General features: G+C 42.8%; 1 protein-coding gene and 1 long non-coding RNA gene across 12 annotated transcripts in view; one reads left to right on the plus strand and one right to left on the minus strand.

Annotated features, from left to right (window-relative positions):
* Positions 1 to 11538, plus strand: part of CDKL3 (cyclin dependent kinase like 3) — a gene marked incomplete at both ends in the record, with an annotated part of 111221 nt that extends 99683 nt beyond the window's left edge. For all 10 annotated transcript variants that reach the window (XR_014310318.1, XM_082725705.1, XM_082725706.1 and 7 more), the window contains one exon: positions 11403 to 11538. Coding sequence is in view for 3 of the 10 variants with exons in the window: in XM_082725702.1 (XP_082581828.1) it covers positions 11403 to 11435 (33 nt within the window). The remainder of the gene's footprint in view (positions 1 to 11402) is intronic.
* LOC309862176 lies at positions 10240 to 15990 on the minus strand. 2 transcript variants are annotated; one of them, XR_014310329.1, is made up of 3 exons: positions 15792 to 15990; positions 15089 to 15159; positions 10240 to 11551 (listed from the first exon to the last, which is right to left on the minus strand). It is a non-coding gene; the product is annotated as an uncharacterized lncRNA (long non-coding RNA). The 2 variants fall into 2 exon arrangements; XR_014310330.1 differs by having other exon boundaries at positions 10240 to 11554.
* Between the last annotated feature and the right edge of the window lie 39 nt (positions 15991 to 16029).

Genomic DNA, 16029 nt, shown 5'->3' on the forward strand with positions numbered 1-16029 from the left:
AGATATACATATTGAATATTTATACATGAAATGATATGATGCCTAGGATTTGCCTCAGACAACACTGGATGGAGGAAGTTGGTGGGAGTGCAGATAAAATAATGGATGGGTACAATGGGTAGGAGTTGGTGATTGTTGAAGCTGGATAATGAGTGCATGGGGGACCATTATAATACTACATGAATTAGTGAATAATTATTAGCTTTACAAAAGGTCTACTCATGTATATGTTTGAAATTATACATTATTTTTAGATGACCACTCTTTAGATTTTGGGCTGAGTACTGCAATGAAAAAGAAATAATGAATTGTTTCTAGAAAAACATGCATGCCGTCATTTCTCTTCTCAGTACATAGCATACTAGTCAGTCTGTTCCCCATCTCCAAGTAACTTTTTAGAGCTGTGATTATTTTCCTATGCATTTGCCTGTGCTTTTTCTCCTCTGGCTTGTATCTTCAATTTGATTAGTAATCTCTTCACGGCAGGACTTTCCACATAATCAGCTCTTCATCCACATGGTACTATGATTTCTCAAGGGTGATAAAGTGTTAAAGATAGTAGATCAAACAGTGTAAGCCAGTATTTTTCAAAAGGCTTGCAAAGGGACGCCTGGGTGGCTCAGTTGTTAAGCACCTGCCTTCAGCTCAGGTCACAACCCCAGGGTCCTGGGATCAAGCCCCACATCAGACTCCCTACTCACTGGGAAGTCTGCTTCTCCTTCTCCCTCTCTCTGCCTGCCACTCCTCCTGCTTGTGTGCTTTCTATATCTTTCAAATAAATTTTTTAAAAATCTTAAAAAAAAAAAGACTTGCAAAAAGGGTGGTGATTATCTAAATATCAGCTTATGTGTCAAGAACATCTGAATTCAATTCCATCCCCAGAGTGATTTTCCCTAAAACTAGGGGGAATACATTATACTTTTTCTTCTTGTAAATCAGAAATAATCTGGCCTCTGGGTAGGTAGAGAAGAGAAAGGAGGGAAAAAGGAAGGAAACAGATGAGAATGGCAGGCATGTTCTCCAGCGAGCTAGTGGTTATTCCAAAATTCCTCCCCAAGTGGTGGATACCACATACCTGTTCTTGGCATGGCTCTACAGAACTCTAATTCTTCTAGGTAGGTGAAATTACTACCAGAAGTCTTCTGCAGTAACTGTAGCCCCTTTTCCTCTTCTAATCTAGAGTTGTAAAAAATCTTATTGCTGGAAAAGGTCAAAGCATCGCTTTATTTTTTTTAAGATTTCATTTATTTATTTGTCAGAGAGAGAGGGAGAGAGAGTGATAATGACAGAGGCAGGCAGAGGGAGAAGCAGGCTCCCCACCCAGCAAGGAGCCCAAAGCGGGACTGGATCCCAGGACCCAGGATTGTGACCTAAGCCAAAGGCACCCATCCAAGCATCGCTTTAAAGGTTATCCAAAGGCCCTGAATGTGCACAGATTTGCTCCAAGCCAAACACTTATGCAGCTGGGCCCATAGTAGTCCCCAAGTCTCCGTTCTATTGGCCAACTCCCCACATTCTGGAGGTTTGTTTTGAAAATTGTAGTCTGCCAGGAATCAAGAGATGTGTTGAGAGCCCTGTTTAAGGACTGTAATCTCTAGCTTTGGCTTTCAAAAGAAGTGTAGGGAAGGTGGCTTACCTGCTGAGATGATGGAATGAACCACTTTGGGGAAGTGGTGACGTCATCAGCCCTTTCTGGCCTCCACACTGAAACTGGACTACACTCTCGGTTAGGAAACAAAGGAGGAAGTGAAGCAGATTTGTCATTGCTTAAGCAGTCTGGGATGCCGACTTAGAATTCTTGATTCTCTAGCTGTTGGTTGAGGCAGCAGAGGGAAAGTTTCTTAGGCACATGCTGGACCCCCACTGAGAAAGGACAGGAAACTGCCAGTCACTGGAATGGACCCACGCACTTGTATGCTCTGAGGAGCTCACTGGGAACTGCAGTGATGTCGTGTCTTCTCTGTCTGGCCTTGTTCAAATCCTCCAGGAAGTTTTCTTTAGGAGAAACCTTGTATACTGCTTCTACATGGATAATTGCCAAATGTAGCTTTGATAAAACAGGTAACATTTATTTGAGTCTTTGAAACTTGTGGCCACTAAATGGACAATAACAGTTATGATTCCCCTTCCCTTGGCCTCTAAAAAGTGGTTAGGAAAATCAATAGCGAACATATCCATTCTCTAGGGACTAAGGAGGGCAGACATAGAAGGTTATCTGAGCTCTTGGAATCCTAGACAGGCTCCCAGGACTTCTTTTTCTTCTAGGAATAGGTTCTTGTTCAGTGGTTAGGAATAAAAAATTTCAGCTGGCTAGAGCAACTAGCAACTAGAGCAACACTTCTTCTGAAGTGTTACCAGATGTATAAAGAGCCGTGGCCTTTCCCTGCTTGCAGGCAAGCATGTCTTGAGTCTAGACTATATAAGGTCTCCTGCTCTGTCTCTTCCTTGAAGGGCTATGGAATGAGATGAACTTCCCATCCTTCTGCCCATGGTCTAATCCAGCCTGAATTTTTCTCTTTCACCACATACTTCAGGAACCAACTCAAATCTCCTTTGCCTTAATTTGGGCTCATTTCTTCTTAATTAGTCATCTGGTGACAACATAATTTCCTGATCATTATTAAGTAGCTATTCCTTAAAATTGTTTTAAAAGGCTATTTGTTATTTTTTATTAAGTAATCTTTATGACCAACATGGAGCTCAAACTTTTGCCCCAAGATCAAGATTCACCTGCTCCACCAACTGAGCCAACCAGGCACCCTTCTTAAAAAATTTTTATGAGTTGAGCTTCTCAGAAGAAATATATTTTTATTTTTTAAAAAGTTTTTATTTAAATTCCAGTTAGTTGACATATAGTGTTATATTAGTTTTAGGTGTACGATATACCCTTCAGCCTTCAACAATTCCTCATATTACCTGGTGATCATCACGACAAATGCACTGCTTAATCTCGATGGCCTATTTCACCCATTCCCTCACCCAGAAGAAAGATACTTTTAAATTCAATAAACAAGCAAGTAAATAAATAAATAGGATATACCTTAGACTAGGAATCAAATAGGAGAGAAAGTGGAAAAGGTAGCCTCAGAATCCAAGTTCAATCTGAGATCTCGCAGTGAGTTACAGGAGCCAATTCTGGTCTCTTGTCATTTCTTTCCTCACTTCCTTCTTCCTTCCTTTCCTCCCTCCCTCCCTCCTTCTCTACCTTCCTCCCCTCCCCTCCCTCCCTCCCCTCTCCTCTTTCCTTCTTTCTTTTCCTTTCTCTATCTTCCTTCCTTTTTCAGCATTACTGAGATATAATTGAAATAGAAAATTGTGTAAGTTTTAGGTGTACAATGTGTTATTTGATACACTTCTGTATTGTAAAATGATTACCACCATAGCTTTAGCTAATACCTACATCACAGCACATATTGACCATTTTTCTTTTTTGTGTGAGAACATTTGAAATCTACTTGTGGTCTCCAACATTCCTAATGAAAAAAAGCAGGGGCCTGGGCTGACAAAGCAGGGAGAAATGCTGACTTTTGATTCATATGGTGTAGAGGGCTCCCCAGACTCTTTAAACATCAAGCCAATGATGTGAGTTAGTGACTCCAGGATATCGAGATGGGGATCTAACCAAGAGACACAATGGAACAGGTAAGCTCCAGGACCCTGATGGGCCATGTATTTCTGGTGTGAGGGATGGAATTGGATGAAGTAATGCTGGAACACTCTGAGAAGGATAAGTCAGGTCTCCGTGATGGTGGATACTTTGTCCTACATGAAGCAGCCAGGCCATTTTGCGAATCTTTGGATCTTTCAAGTCACATGGCAGCATCTCCAAGTGTTAACCTGTGCTCCTCTTTCTGAATGTGAAACTTATGTTTTTTTTCCTGTCATAGGCCCACTTAGTGGTCAATATTTTCCAGTCCCTGATGTTAATGCATGCAACTGATTTGTACTTTTGTTCTCGGGCATTGTTTCAAAGCCTACCGCTTGCTTATTCACAACTGCACACAATTACAGTAATGTCTGTGGTATTCAGTGTGGCTCACAACCTTGCACAACTGACTGTTATCCAGGCTTCTTCTGAATACTTAAGTGTAGTTCTAAACTGACAACAATAATCCAGAAATGTAGTGATTCTTTTCTGAAAAATTGTAAATTAAGACTTCTGTCTTCTTCTAGAAGTTCTCATTTTGTTTATCCTCACTTGACAGCTGAGAAAACATCAGCATGAAAAAAACAGCTTTCTATATAACTTAGGTATTTCACTGACCTCCACACACAGTTATTTTAAGAGAGTTTAGATATATCTCAATGGCCACTAAGGATTTTTAATGGATTTGAAATCTGACCTGTTTAAAGGAGTTGTCCCTGTCCTGTCCAGGTGACCTTGAGTAAGGACCTAAGGACCATCAATTCTCGGTTCTGTAGGCCACAGAATGTTCTCCAAGGGCCAAGGGCAGGATGTCTCAGGGCCAGATATCCACCATTTGTGACAAAGCCAGTCAGAGCTGCTGCCTTGTGAATATGAGCCTGACCACCTGTGTCCTGTGACAACAACATCAAGAGAGAAGATGTTTCTCTGCCATCTCCAAGACAAAATGAGGGAGTGAAGTACTTGGGCCCTTTGCCTTGGCCTCAGGCAGGTATATCTGCACTAGCCTCTGTGTATTGTCAGATCGTGTCTGACTCCCTGATTCTTGTGGAGCTCGTACACTAGCCATGGTGCTCCCACAAACTGTGTCAACCCATGTATCAAGTGCCCAAGGAATGCAGCCCTGCATGAGCAAATGAAGTAGACACAGATTCCATGAGGAGATTTCTGTGCTCGTTGGCACCTTTCCCTTTCGTGTACCAACCAGGAGTGATGTTGCAAACAGTTGAAACCTGCTGGAAGAACCGGGGAATGCTTGTTGTTAGGGCCACCACCTATAGTTGTGCCCTGAACAAGACTCCAACGGAGGGGGTGACATGGGGCTGAAACCCAGCCTGAGCTCCAGCCTGCCAAGCCTTGCATTTTGCTCTGGGGCACTTTTCTCCAAGAGGAAGGAGGTGTCTTTTCTAATGCACTAAGAACACCTATGGGTGAGACGTTGTCTAAAGAGATTGCTATACATGTCTCCAATTGGTCACCTATGAGGCTGCTCATGGCAGCATTGTGTTGGGTGGTGGGAAGTCAGAGGCCCTAGGGGTGCCCGTTACTGGAGTACTCTGCAGCAGCCAGGAAGGATGGACTGGATGTGCACAGAGCAATGTGAGAGGTCTTAAAAACAAAGTGTGGAATGGAAACACTAAGACACGGAGGAAGATCTGTAACACACTGCTATCGTGTAAATTAAAATACATGCAGAGCAGACAATAATACACATCTTCATAGAATGCATAGAAGCCAAAAAATATAAGTAAATGGATTAGAATGTTTGGGAGGAAGGACAGGAGTGAGGAGTGGGAATAGGAGAAAATACAGGCATACGTACGTAAGAGAGGCCCTGTAGGGACTGACCAAGAGAATGTGTCCTGAAAAGTGCGATTAATTTAACACTCCACTCCTGAGGCCTAATAAGTTTTTAAAAAGGTGCCTTTGTCCTTGCCATTTGAGGCTTTCCTCAATCCCCCTGTTGACCAGCAGCATGATGAGATCAAGGAGATCATAGCTTTTTAATAATCTCATCATCGGAGAGACTTCTATCTGGACTTGTGTGAGCTTCCTTGTAACACACCTGTCCTTATCAAACTCAGGTTGATCTGGTGCTCTCCTGGTCCTTAAAATCCTTGGAAATTACCTGGCCTTATCTACATTATTTTATTTTCCTAATAGCCATAAACAGAAATGAAAGTACTTACTTCCCTGGGGCTTTATTAACCAAGCTATAAAAGCTATGTTAATGAAGAATAGGGACTGCAAAGAAGAGAAGAAAGCCCTGGGTTCTGTTTGGCCTGGTTTCCTGTGCATCCTGTGTTGACTTTTTGCATTCACTCAAGGCTTTCAGGAGATGGGTCAGATTGGGACACAGTGTCTAAGCTTCTTGCAAGATACATCTGGAACATTCTAGACCAATGCGATCAAAAAGTGCCTGATGGCTAAAAACTTGCATCATTTAACAAATATATGAGTAAATCCAGCACCGTTTTTGAGATATTTCTAAGTCAACTTGGTGCTGCTTAAACAACAACAAAAAATAGACACAATATTCTTTAAAGTGGCGTGTGTTCAATAGGTATCTGAGATCTGAGAAGTGTAAGGTGGATGGAATGAACTTTTACTACCCAGGGAAACCTCCTGTCCCTGCAGTGTCTTACGTGTATTAAAGTAGGCGCCTCTTCTTCCCGGTGACACAGCCCCAGAGTCAGGCACAGTTACAGCAAGTGGAGTTGGCTCTCAGCCCAGTCACCCCCTTGGTTATTAAGGGTATAATCTACCCAGCTGTAGGACATGACCCTGCAAACAAATAAGCTCCCCCAACTTTTTCTCTTCCACAGGGGTTCCATGATTTGCAACGTTTCTCTGGTTGATGTTGGAAGGGCCCAAGTAGAGCAACAATAGCTGCCATCCTTCCAGGCTCTTCTGCAGCTTTGCCCCTTCCTCGGTACAGGTGGAGTCTGGTTCTACTCTTTTGGAGTCTGCCTGAGCTTTGGATTGGCTTGCCACCAGCAGAACACAGCAAAAGCAAGAATGTAATTTCTGAGGTTAGGTGATAAAAAGTGATGATCTGGCATCCAGCTGCTAGCTGGAATGCTTGGAGTTGGAGCCCTAAGGTGACTATCCTGAGACTCCCAAACTGGGAGGAAGCCATGCTACATGGTGAGGCTGTGTGTAGGTGCTCTGGTCAGCAATCCAAGTTTTTGAGTGCTCCAGGCTCAGACACCAGACATGTGAGTAAACAAACCCAAGATGCTTCTAGCTCCCAGTTATGAATTCATCACCAGACTTCGAATCTCCCCAGCTGGGGCCCCAGGTAGTTCTGGGGCCCCGGATAGCAGAGAGAAGCTATCCCAACTGTGCACGGAGTTTCTGACACCTAGAATCCATAAGCACAAAAAATTGCTGTTTGTTTTATGTTACACAGCAATAGTAACTAAAAGACCCACTATCTTCAGTAACACCAAAAAGAAGAGCAGTAAAAAGAAAGAGAGGAAACTGCTATAAATAAAAATTAAAAAATTAAAAACTAAAGAATTATAAGTTTAAAAATTAGAAATACAGATGAGCTATATCAATAAATACAAATGACAGCATTTGACTCCTAGTTAGAATAAACCATTAAAGAAAGACATTTAAGAAAACCAGGGTAATTTGACCTTTGACTGGATACTAGACGGTATTAAGGAATTACTGTTAAAGATGTGATAAAATGGTTACTGAAAAAAGAGCCCTTATTTGTTACAGATACATACAGAGGTATTTAAGGATGAAAATATCTGATTTGCTTTAAATTGGATTTAAAATGGAGATGAGGGAGGATGGGGTACAGATAAAATAAGATTGCCGAAGTAATTGCTGAAGCCTGGTGATAGGTACGTGGAGGTTTATTATGTCTACTTTTGTATGTCTTTGAAGTTTCCCATAAGATAAAGTTTGCCAAAACAAAGATGGAGAGAGCTTGTCATTTGTCCTGTTCTAGGCTGTGGTTCTGTGCTAAGCAGTGCCAATGGTTTAAACAGATTGCTCCTCCTATAAGCACAACTTCTGTATACTCCTGAAGGTTTCTTGACACCCGGGACACTGTAGCAATGTGAGATTTTGGGCAGGGAAAAGGACTAAGGGGGAAGGCATATTCTTAGGTAAATGTTTTAGGCACTCCTCAAATCAGTATATTTTGGGGTGGCTAGAATTCCCCTTGAAGACAGAATTCTCTACTCTGACAATACCTAGCCCAGCCCTAGTACACGATTGGCTATCTATGAATTCCTGGCAAAATGATATAAGAAATTGTTCAGGATTTACTCATCAACTTACCCTGAAGATTAGGGATTGTTCAATTTTGAATTTTGAAATAGATCTGTCAGCAGAAAAAAAAGCAAATAGGCTGCCTGTTGATATGCAGATGATGGACTTTAGAAGGTCCTTCTGTTTGCTTGTAGGTTCCCTCCATTGGAGAAAGACTATTAACTCAGGCTACAGCTTGCTGCTCTCTGGTTGGTTTGGGCTATGTCATTAAGCCCAAAATAGAAAGTTCTTTTACTGCAGAGCTAGGAAAGAGGTTTGAATTTATCAATTCAAGTAACAAAGGGTAGTATTATACCGGCTTTTCTCGGGTGGGGGGTAGGGAAGAGATAATGGCTGCTTCATCAAGGAGAAAGAGTGATCTGACACTGGCAGGGGCTGGGACTAGGAGACAAGCCTCCACTGTGGTGAGTTGGGCTTGTTTCCCATACTGGCCCCCCTCAGTCCCTCCTTCCAACCATGTCACCTCTTTTAGGACATGGGAAAGCAGCTGAGCTACTGGGGAATCAGTCCCAGAAATGTCACTGAAGTTATCAGACTGGAAACAATGCTCTGAGCCAAATCCCTTCCCTCTTGGCTTTTAGAGGAGTCAGAACCTTACAACAAAGTTACACAGAAGGGAGAGGTATCTTTTCCTTGTCAAATGGTCAAAAGTTTTTTTTTTTTTTTTAAAGATTTTATTTATTTATTTGACAGAGAGAAATCACAAGTAGATGGAGAGGCAGGCAGAGAGAGAGAGGGAAGCAGGCTCTCTGCTGAGCAGAGAGCCCAATGCGGGACTCGATCCCAGGACTCTGAGATCACGACCTGAGCCGAAGGCAGCGGCTTAACCCACTGAGCCACCCAGGCACCCCTGGTCAAAAGTTTTTAATGATCCATAGGGCTGGAAAGAGTTTGCAGAAATTGCCATTCATATATATTGCTGGAGGGAAGTAGACTGAGCCAGCCCCTTGAACAACAGAGAATGTGTATCCAGAGGCTCTCTCGTTTATAGCTGGTGGGGGTGCAAACTGGTTCCCTCAACAAACTCTTGTACGTATACAATGGGGGACATTTACAGTATAATGTTCATAGCAGCAGTGGGAGCAAGAGCTAAATCCTAAAAACAAGGTACTTGCCTATTATTGGGAGACTAGATGATATACCTTGTTTCGTCTACACATTTGGTATTTAATACAAGGCAAAATGACTACAGCGGATTACAATGATATGGATGAATTTTAGCAAAGTAAGTGGAAAAAGCAAGTCCCCAAAGATTACATACAGCTTGATGTCATTTTTATAAAGCCAAGGACAGTTCTAAAAAATTACTCTTTAAGAAGATATACAGATCCAGCAAAATCATATAAAAAGAAAAGGAAACAAACATACAATTTGGAATGGGTTCCCTTGGGTAGCAAGCACAAGAAGATGGGGTGGAGAGCCTTATGCTTCAATATTGGTTATTGCTGAGGCCCTAACTTTTGTTTTGGGTTATGGATTGACAGGTACCAAATGCATTATTAAAATTGATGAATTTACTACCTAACAACAAAATCAGGCCATCCATACCAATTTTGAGAGCATCAGAACAAAGGATTATGGTTAATCCAATTCTATATATCTGCCATCAAAAACAGGTTATAGAGGGCACCTGGGTGGCTCAGTGGGTTAAGCCGCTGCCTTCGGCTCAGGTCATGATCTCAGGGTCCTGGGATCGAGTCCCACATCGGGCTCTCTGCTCAGCAGGGAGCCTGCTTCCCCCTCTCACTCTGCCTGCCTCTCTGCCTACTTGTGATCTCTGTCAAATAAATAAATAAAATCTTAAAAAACACAGGTTATAGAGCCTTTGGCACAGTCATCCCACTTTAAGCATTTATCTTAAGGAATAAACAAAGATGCAGAGAAACATTCATGAACAGGACACTTATTGTGGTATTTATAAATATAAAAATAGGAAATACCAAAATAAGGAATTAGTTACATAAATTGTATTACATTGATATACTTGAAAACAAAGTAGTTTTTAAAAATATTTTCTAAGAATGCCTGAGAGGCTCAGTTGGTTAAGCATCTGCCTTTGGCTCAGGTCATGATCCTAGGGGCCAGGGATCAAGTCCTGCATTGCGCCCCACATTGAACCCCACATCACACTCCCTGCTCAGCCTAGACTCTGCTTCTCCCTCTGACCCTCCCCCATCTCGTGCTCTCTCTCTCAAAGAAATAAACAAAATCTTAAAAAAAAAAACATTTCTAAGAGTATTTAACTATATTGGGAAAATGTCATGATAGATCAGTTGAATAAAACAAATTACAGAACAGTGTGAAATAGTATATAAGTGAGAACTTATATTTATTATATATTACATTCATTATATTATATATATTGAATATATATGCATACCAAGAAAAGCTGAGAAGACTATACATCAAAATGATTATAGCCCTTATTTCTGGATGCTGTGATTGTTTCTTCCTAAGCTTGTCAGTAGTTCAAAAATTTTCTGCAGTGATCATTGATTCTTTTACAATCAGAAGTAATTTTATTATAAAAATAGTTAATAATAATAATAGCTAATGTGGATGGAGTACTTGTTACGTGCTAACAGCATTACATGGATTCATTTATTTAAAGCTTAAAATAAACTTATGGGAATGGTACAATTATGACCCCCATCCTATAGATGAAAATACTGATGGTGAGCGGGTTTAAGAACTTGGCATGAGGACACAGAAACCATAAAAAGTGGTGCCCTTAGTCAGATTTCTAGGAGGCTCTTCAAAGGGTGTGTCTGATGATAGTGTCTTGGCCTCTGCACCAGAATGATCTCCACTGGGAACTGAACAGCTTGATATGTAACTGAAACCTACACAGGTTGAGGCCTCCAAGGGGTGTCTGAGCCTGAGCCCACACAAGCCAGCCAATCATCAAACATGGGTGTATATGTAGAGGGGCACACATGGATGGAAGCCAGGTAGCCCACTCCTTGAGGGTTTCTGATGAGCCTCTGTGGCAGATCCCAGTAAATGCAGCCTGGATTGTAGAACAGAGATTTTACTCATGGCTCTGATGAGCTCTGGTCCCCACCAGTCACTGTAGGATGGCCTCTAGAGCCCTCAGTGGAGAGGAGGAGAGGAGGGTGCTCAAGGGATGGGACAGAGCCAGGGACTCAGCTGCAGTCTCTTCTCATCACTCATGCTTTAAATATAAGCTCTGATGTGATCAAGACACCAGAGATAAAATGCCTTTCTCAAGCTAAGCAGCAGGATCTGGTATCCCATTTGGACAAGACAGTGGAAAATAGACTCGGGGGGAAAAATTCCTCGGCCTCAACACGAACACACAGGAGTTGAAGAATCTGATACCTTAACATTGTAGAATAAACAAATGGAGGCATAGTTTCCTATGTTTTTTTTTTTTTAAAACATCTAGAATAGATATGATTTACGTGGGAGTGATTTAAACAGCTAGTTCTTCTCTTCTCAGCTGAAGAATTCTGGATTTTCCTTCAAGATGTAGCTCGAGCATCGCCGTCTATGGAAATACTTCCCAAGCCACCTCAAGCAACAAGGCTGTTCCTCTTCTGTACATGTTTAATAAATGATTTGTTTATCTGTCGTAACATCTGTCTTCCCCTGCTGGAGCATAAACTCAGTGAGCTGTGTTTTATGCACCTTTGGGTTTCCCCCACTTTTTCTGCACTTCTTCCCATCACCTGTCCCCCATGTGCCTCCCTAAGCCTGCTATGTGGTAAGTGCTTTTGGAACAGACAGCTGTAACATTTGGGGCATGGTGTCCTAGAATTCTTGGAGCTGGGACTCAAACCCCTTTTTGCATCTCTGCTGGGTGAAAGTGTTTTATTATATTTGTGGCAGAATTCCTGGCCACAACATTCTGGCCACATCTATAAAATTCTAATTTCAGGTGAAAGGGCAATGTAAGTTTAATTTTTCTGAAAATCACAAAGAAAAATGGGGATAGATACCAAAATCTTCTGGTAGCTGGGCAGGTCCAATAAGCCAGAGCATGGCAGGTTTCTCATGGGCATAGCCATTAAAATGTTCACTAAGTAAGTCTTTATCTTGGAGCTTCTGGGGCATAGAAGGCCTTGGTGCAAAGTGTGTGTTATCAGATATGGCACCCTTTTCAGAGAAAAGATTCTGGCACAACAGGAACGTAAGACTGACCAACTGTATTAATTCTTGGATTTATTCCTCATTGCCTTTTTCTCTATACAACAGGTCTTCCTGAATGTTTGCATGATGTCAAGGGAAGAAAGGGGGTGTTCTTTTTGTTTCACCTCTACCCTCATTTCTTGAATCCTCCCACCTGCCCCTCCCATCCTCACTTCATCTGATGACTTTGTGTCTATATGATTTTTTTAAAAGATTTTATTTATTTGACACACAGAGAGAGATCACAAGTAGGCAGAGAGGCAGGCAGAGGGTGGGGAGGGGAAGCAGGCTCCCTGCTGAGCAGAGAGCCTGACGTGGGACTCTATCCCAGGACTCTGAGATCATGACCTGAGCTGAAGGCAGAGGCTTAAGCCATTGAGCCACCCAGGCACCCTCTATACGATGTTTTTGATACAATTATGTTCTGTTTCCAAAGACCACTATTTCATGGCAGACACTGAGGTGCTCCAAGTAGCATTAAAGGATATTTAGGATCAGAGACCACTTAGAAGTAATAAGAATAAGAATACCTAGGGGCGCTTTGGTGGCTCAGGTGGTTAAGCGTCTGACTCTTGATTTCGGCTCAGGTCATCTCAGGGTCAGGAGATGGAGCTCCAAGTCAGGCTCTGTGCAGTCTGCTTGGGATTCTTCCTCTCCCTCTGCTCCCTGTCCCCTCCTTCCCTCTCACAAAAAGAAGAGGAGAAGAAGAAGAAGGGGGAGGAAGAGGAGGAAGGGGAGAAAGGGGTGGGGGAAGGGGGAGGCGGGGAAGGAAAGGGATGAGGAGGAGGAGAAGAAGAGGAGGAGGAGGAGGAGGGATAGAACACTTTAATACTGGACGTTTATTATATGCTGTGGTGTGTTTAATATTTATAATTTCACTTAATTCTCAGAAGAACCCTATTATTTGGCAATTACGATTATCTCCACTTTATTAATGAGAAAACTGAAACTCAGAGAAGTTAGGTAACTTGCCAAACTTCATGCAGAACCAGAATTCAAATCAGCCCTATCTGACTCTAGAGCCATTTCTTACCTACATGGCTCTGTTTTCTGTCTCAGTAAAGCTTAAAAGTCAGGGAACTGGAAGGAACAACAACAAAATAAAACTAATGGTAAGGCCAAGAGAATTGCTGACAAAAAGATATAGCTCATTTCTTCTCTATGTTTAATGTCAATTTTTATACTTTGGCTAAGGTATTTATTATAAAGTTCTTTGCTGAAGGTCATCTTCCTTCTACCCTGGCCCCCTCATCAGATGATGTTCATTTATAGCTATGTTTAAACATCATAGGCAACACTTAGACTTGCTGTATACTGAGTTTGCCATCTGAGCAAAAATTCTTTCTCAAAGCATATTTGCTTTATTCATTCTCTGGTTTTTGCCAAGAAATTAAAGGACTTTTTTTTTTTTTTTTTTTTTTTGCTTTTAACTTTTTGTTCCAAGTATTCCTCAGCTCTACAATTTAAACAGTCAGGTCCAATTAGTCAAGACCAGATTAACCAAACTGACATTTTAGATCCACAGCTAGTTTGAGTTCCACAGAGTAGGAAAATGTTCTAGAATCTTTCTGAAGGAAAAGACATTCTGATTTAGTTCTGTATTGTTTGTAATCACATATGCTTTACTTCATGGCTTGAATGCTAATAAGAGCTTCCTAGAATTCATTCCTTAAGAAGTTAAGTCATGGCATCTAATTATTTGGCAGGATGTTTTAAGTATATATAATTATATCTTCCCTCTAGTTTGTGGTGGTGAGCCAAGTAATCTGCATCAAGAGAAAATAATACCTACATTAGGGCTACCAACCAGGAGCTCACATTACTTTGGAAAAACCCACTCATTTATAAGCTTAACACATAGTAGGTGCTCAATACTGTTTTTTAGGGTGGGTAATACCCATTAAGTTTTTATTTTGTTTGCTTTTTTTTTTTTTTAACCACACAACTTCTGACAATATGGCATTTTCTAAATTTCCTTTTGAAAGGAATTTCTCATTGGAACTATGGTCCATGGAGGCACTTTGTAAAATGCTGCTGTAGATGCCCAAAATTTTGATGTCCTAGTACACATTTGCACCCATTCAAGGACCTCTGAAACACTGAATAAATGCAGCCCTTATGGTGCTCAATACTTTTTAATGAACCAAACTAATATCACCCCTACCTTACTAGTTAAGATAACTCAGGCAAAGGGAAATCATATTGACCCTGTTCCATATTTCAATACTTGGAGGTCAGTTGTGTGAGTGTGGCTGAGACCCTGCACTTGGGAGTATAAAGTTTCAAATCCTGATCACTACCATGGAAGTCCCTTCTCTTTTCTGAGTACTTGTCTGCTTCTTGCACTAGGAGACAGAACCAGTTCTCACACAGTACAGGGCAACAGTGAACAGCACACTGGGCATGGCTTTATAATCATGAGCACTGAGTGATGATTTTTTCCTCATACATTCTACATGATCTTAACTCTTACTCCTCTATTATTTGGGGATGATAACTGCAAAACATGCTCAGAATTTGGGCTAAAATAATTTTTTTTCCAAGTCTGGTAAATTATGTCACAAGCCTTTGGGGGAGTAGATCTGAGACACTTTCCTTTGGGCATGCTGCTGGGAGATAGAAGGGAAAGCAGAATTGTCATTTTCAGTCTAGGAAGGCCAAGCCAGTCAGCCTCGCTAGGCAGGTTGTTTTGGATGAAGGACAATTTTCAGTCTCATCCTCGGCTGATCCAGGCCTCCAGAGCTTTCTTCAGCCTTTTGGTTGGGATGATGCCGTCAGAGATGCAGAGTGAGCAGCTGGGTTCAGCAGAGTGAACTGCTATTGGGGGTAGGAAGTCTAGAAGATCAGTGACCAGGGTCAGCTCTTGCCTTGCGTTTTAAGGTTAAATGTCCTTTGGAAAGTTACATTTGCCAGGTCCTGTGGACATCATCCTCTCTCTTCTATCTGTACCTCGACTATAGGGAGAATACAAGCTTCCACCAGCGCAGGGTATCTTACCTGTCTGGATAACCCTTCTCTCTCCCAAGCGTGGGATGCAGGACATAACAGCTTTAAGGAGCCAAACATTTCTGTGAATGCAGGGATATGGGGATGTGAAAACATTTCACAAACCCCAAAGAGATTCATAGCCAGACCGAGATCCTATCCTAAGGTATCTGAGCTTTCTTTAAAGCGCGTGTTGTAGCCGCTTCTAACACCGCCGGGTCGCCGCCCCTCTATAAAGTAGGCCAGAGAAGGTAGGGGTTGAGGGGGGTGTTGTCTCTTCCTCGTTCCCACAAGGAACCCGAGGGATAGGAAGGCGCACACTTGGGTCGGGAGGCAACAACGGGCGAGGCTGCGTGGGGTTGGTGGAAGCCAGGCGCGCGGTCGGAGGCTCAGGGAAAAGCCTCGGCCGCAGGCATCGCGCCCCACAGTCCACCTTAGGCCCGAGGACAGGTGTGTGCGGGGAGGGGGAGTTGTCAGGTGCACCGCGCGGCACTCCCAGGGCAGACACACCCTCCTCCGCCCACGAGTGACCTAATTAGAAGGTGCCTGCCACGCCCAGAGGCGGAGGCGGCCACCCCAACCGGGCTACCACTAGGCGCCCGTTCCTGCCCCCAAAGATTTGGGTATCCCATGCAACTCCAGCGCACCACGGGGTCACAACTCTAGTTTCTGTGACCTGGATGCAAACGCGGGGTAAAGCGCAGAGCCGGCTCACCTTACGGAAAAAGTCTCCGGCAACTAGGTTCTCCCCCAACACCCTCCGACCCCGGGGCGGTGTCTGCGCCACGCCGGCGCCCGCGCCGCGCAGTACGCTGTGCTCCGGAATTAACCCGGTTCTCTGTCGTAAGAACGGCGCTCGCCTTGCCTGGGTCTTCCCTTTCTCTCTGGACCCCTCCCTTCTGGACGACCACGCCCTACCGGCGAAGGTGCCTCAGTTACCAGCCGGCTACGTC

This window comes from Mustela nivalis (genome assembly GCF_964662115.1).
Source record: "Mustela nivalis genome assembly, chromosome: 3".
NCBI lineage: Eukaryota > Metazoa > Chordata > Mammalia > Carnivora > Mustelidae > Mustela > Mustela nivalis.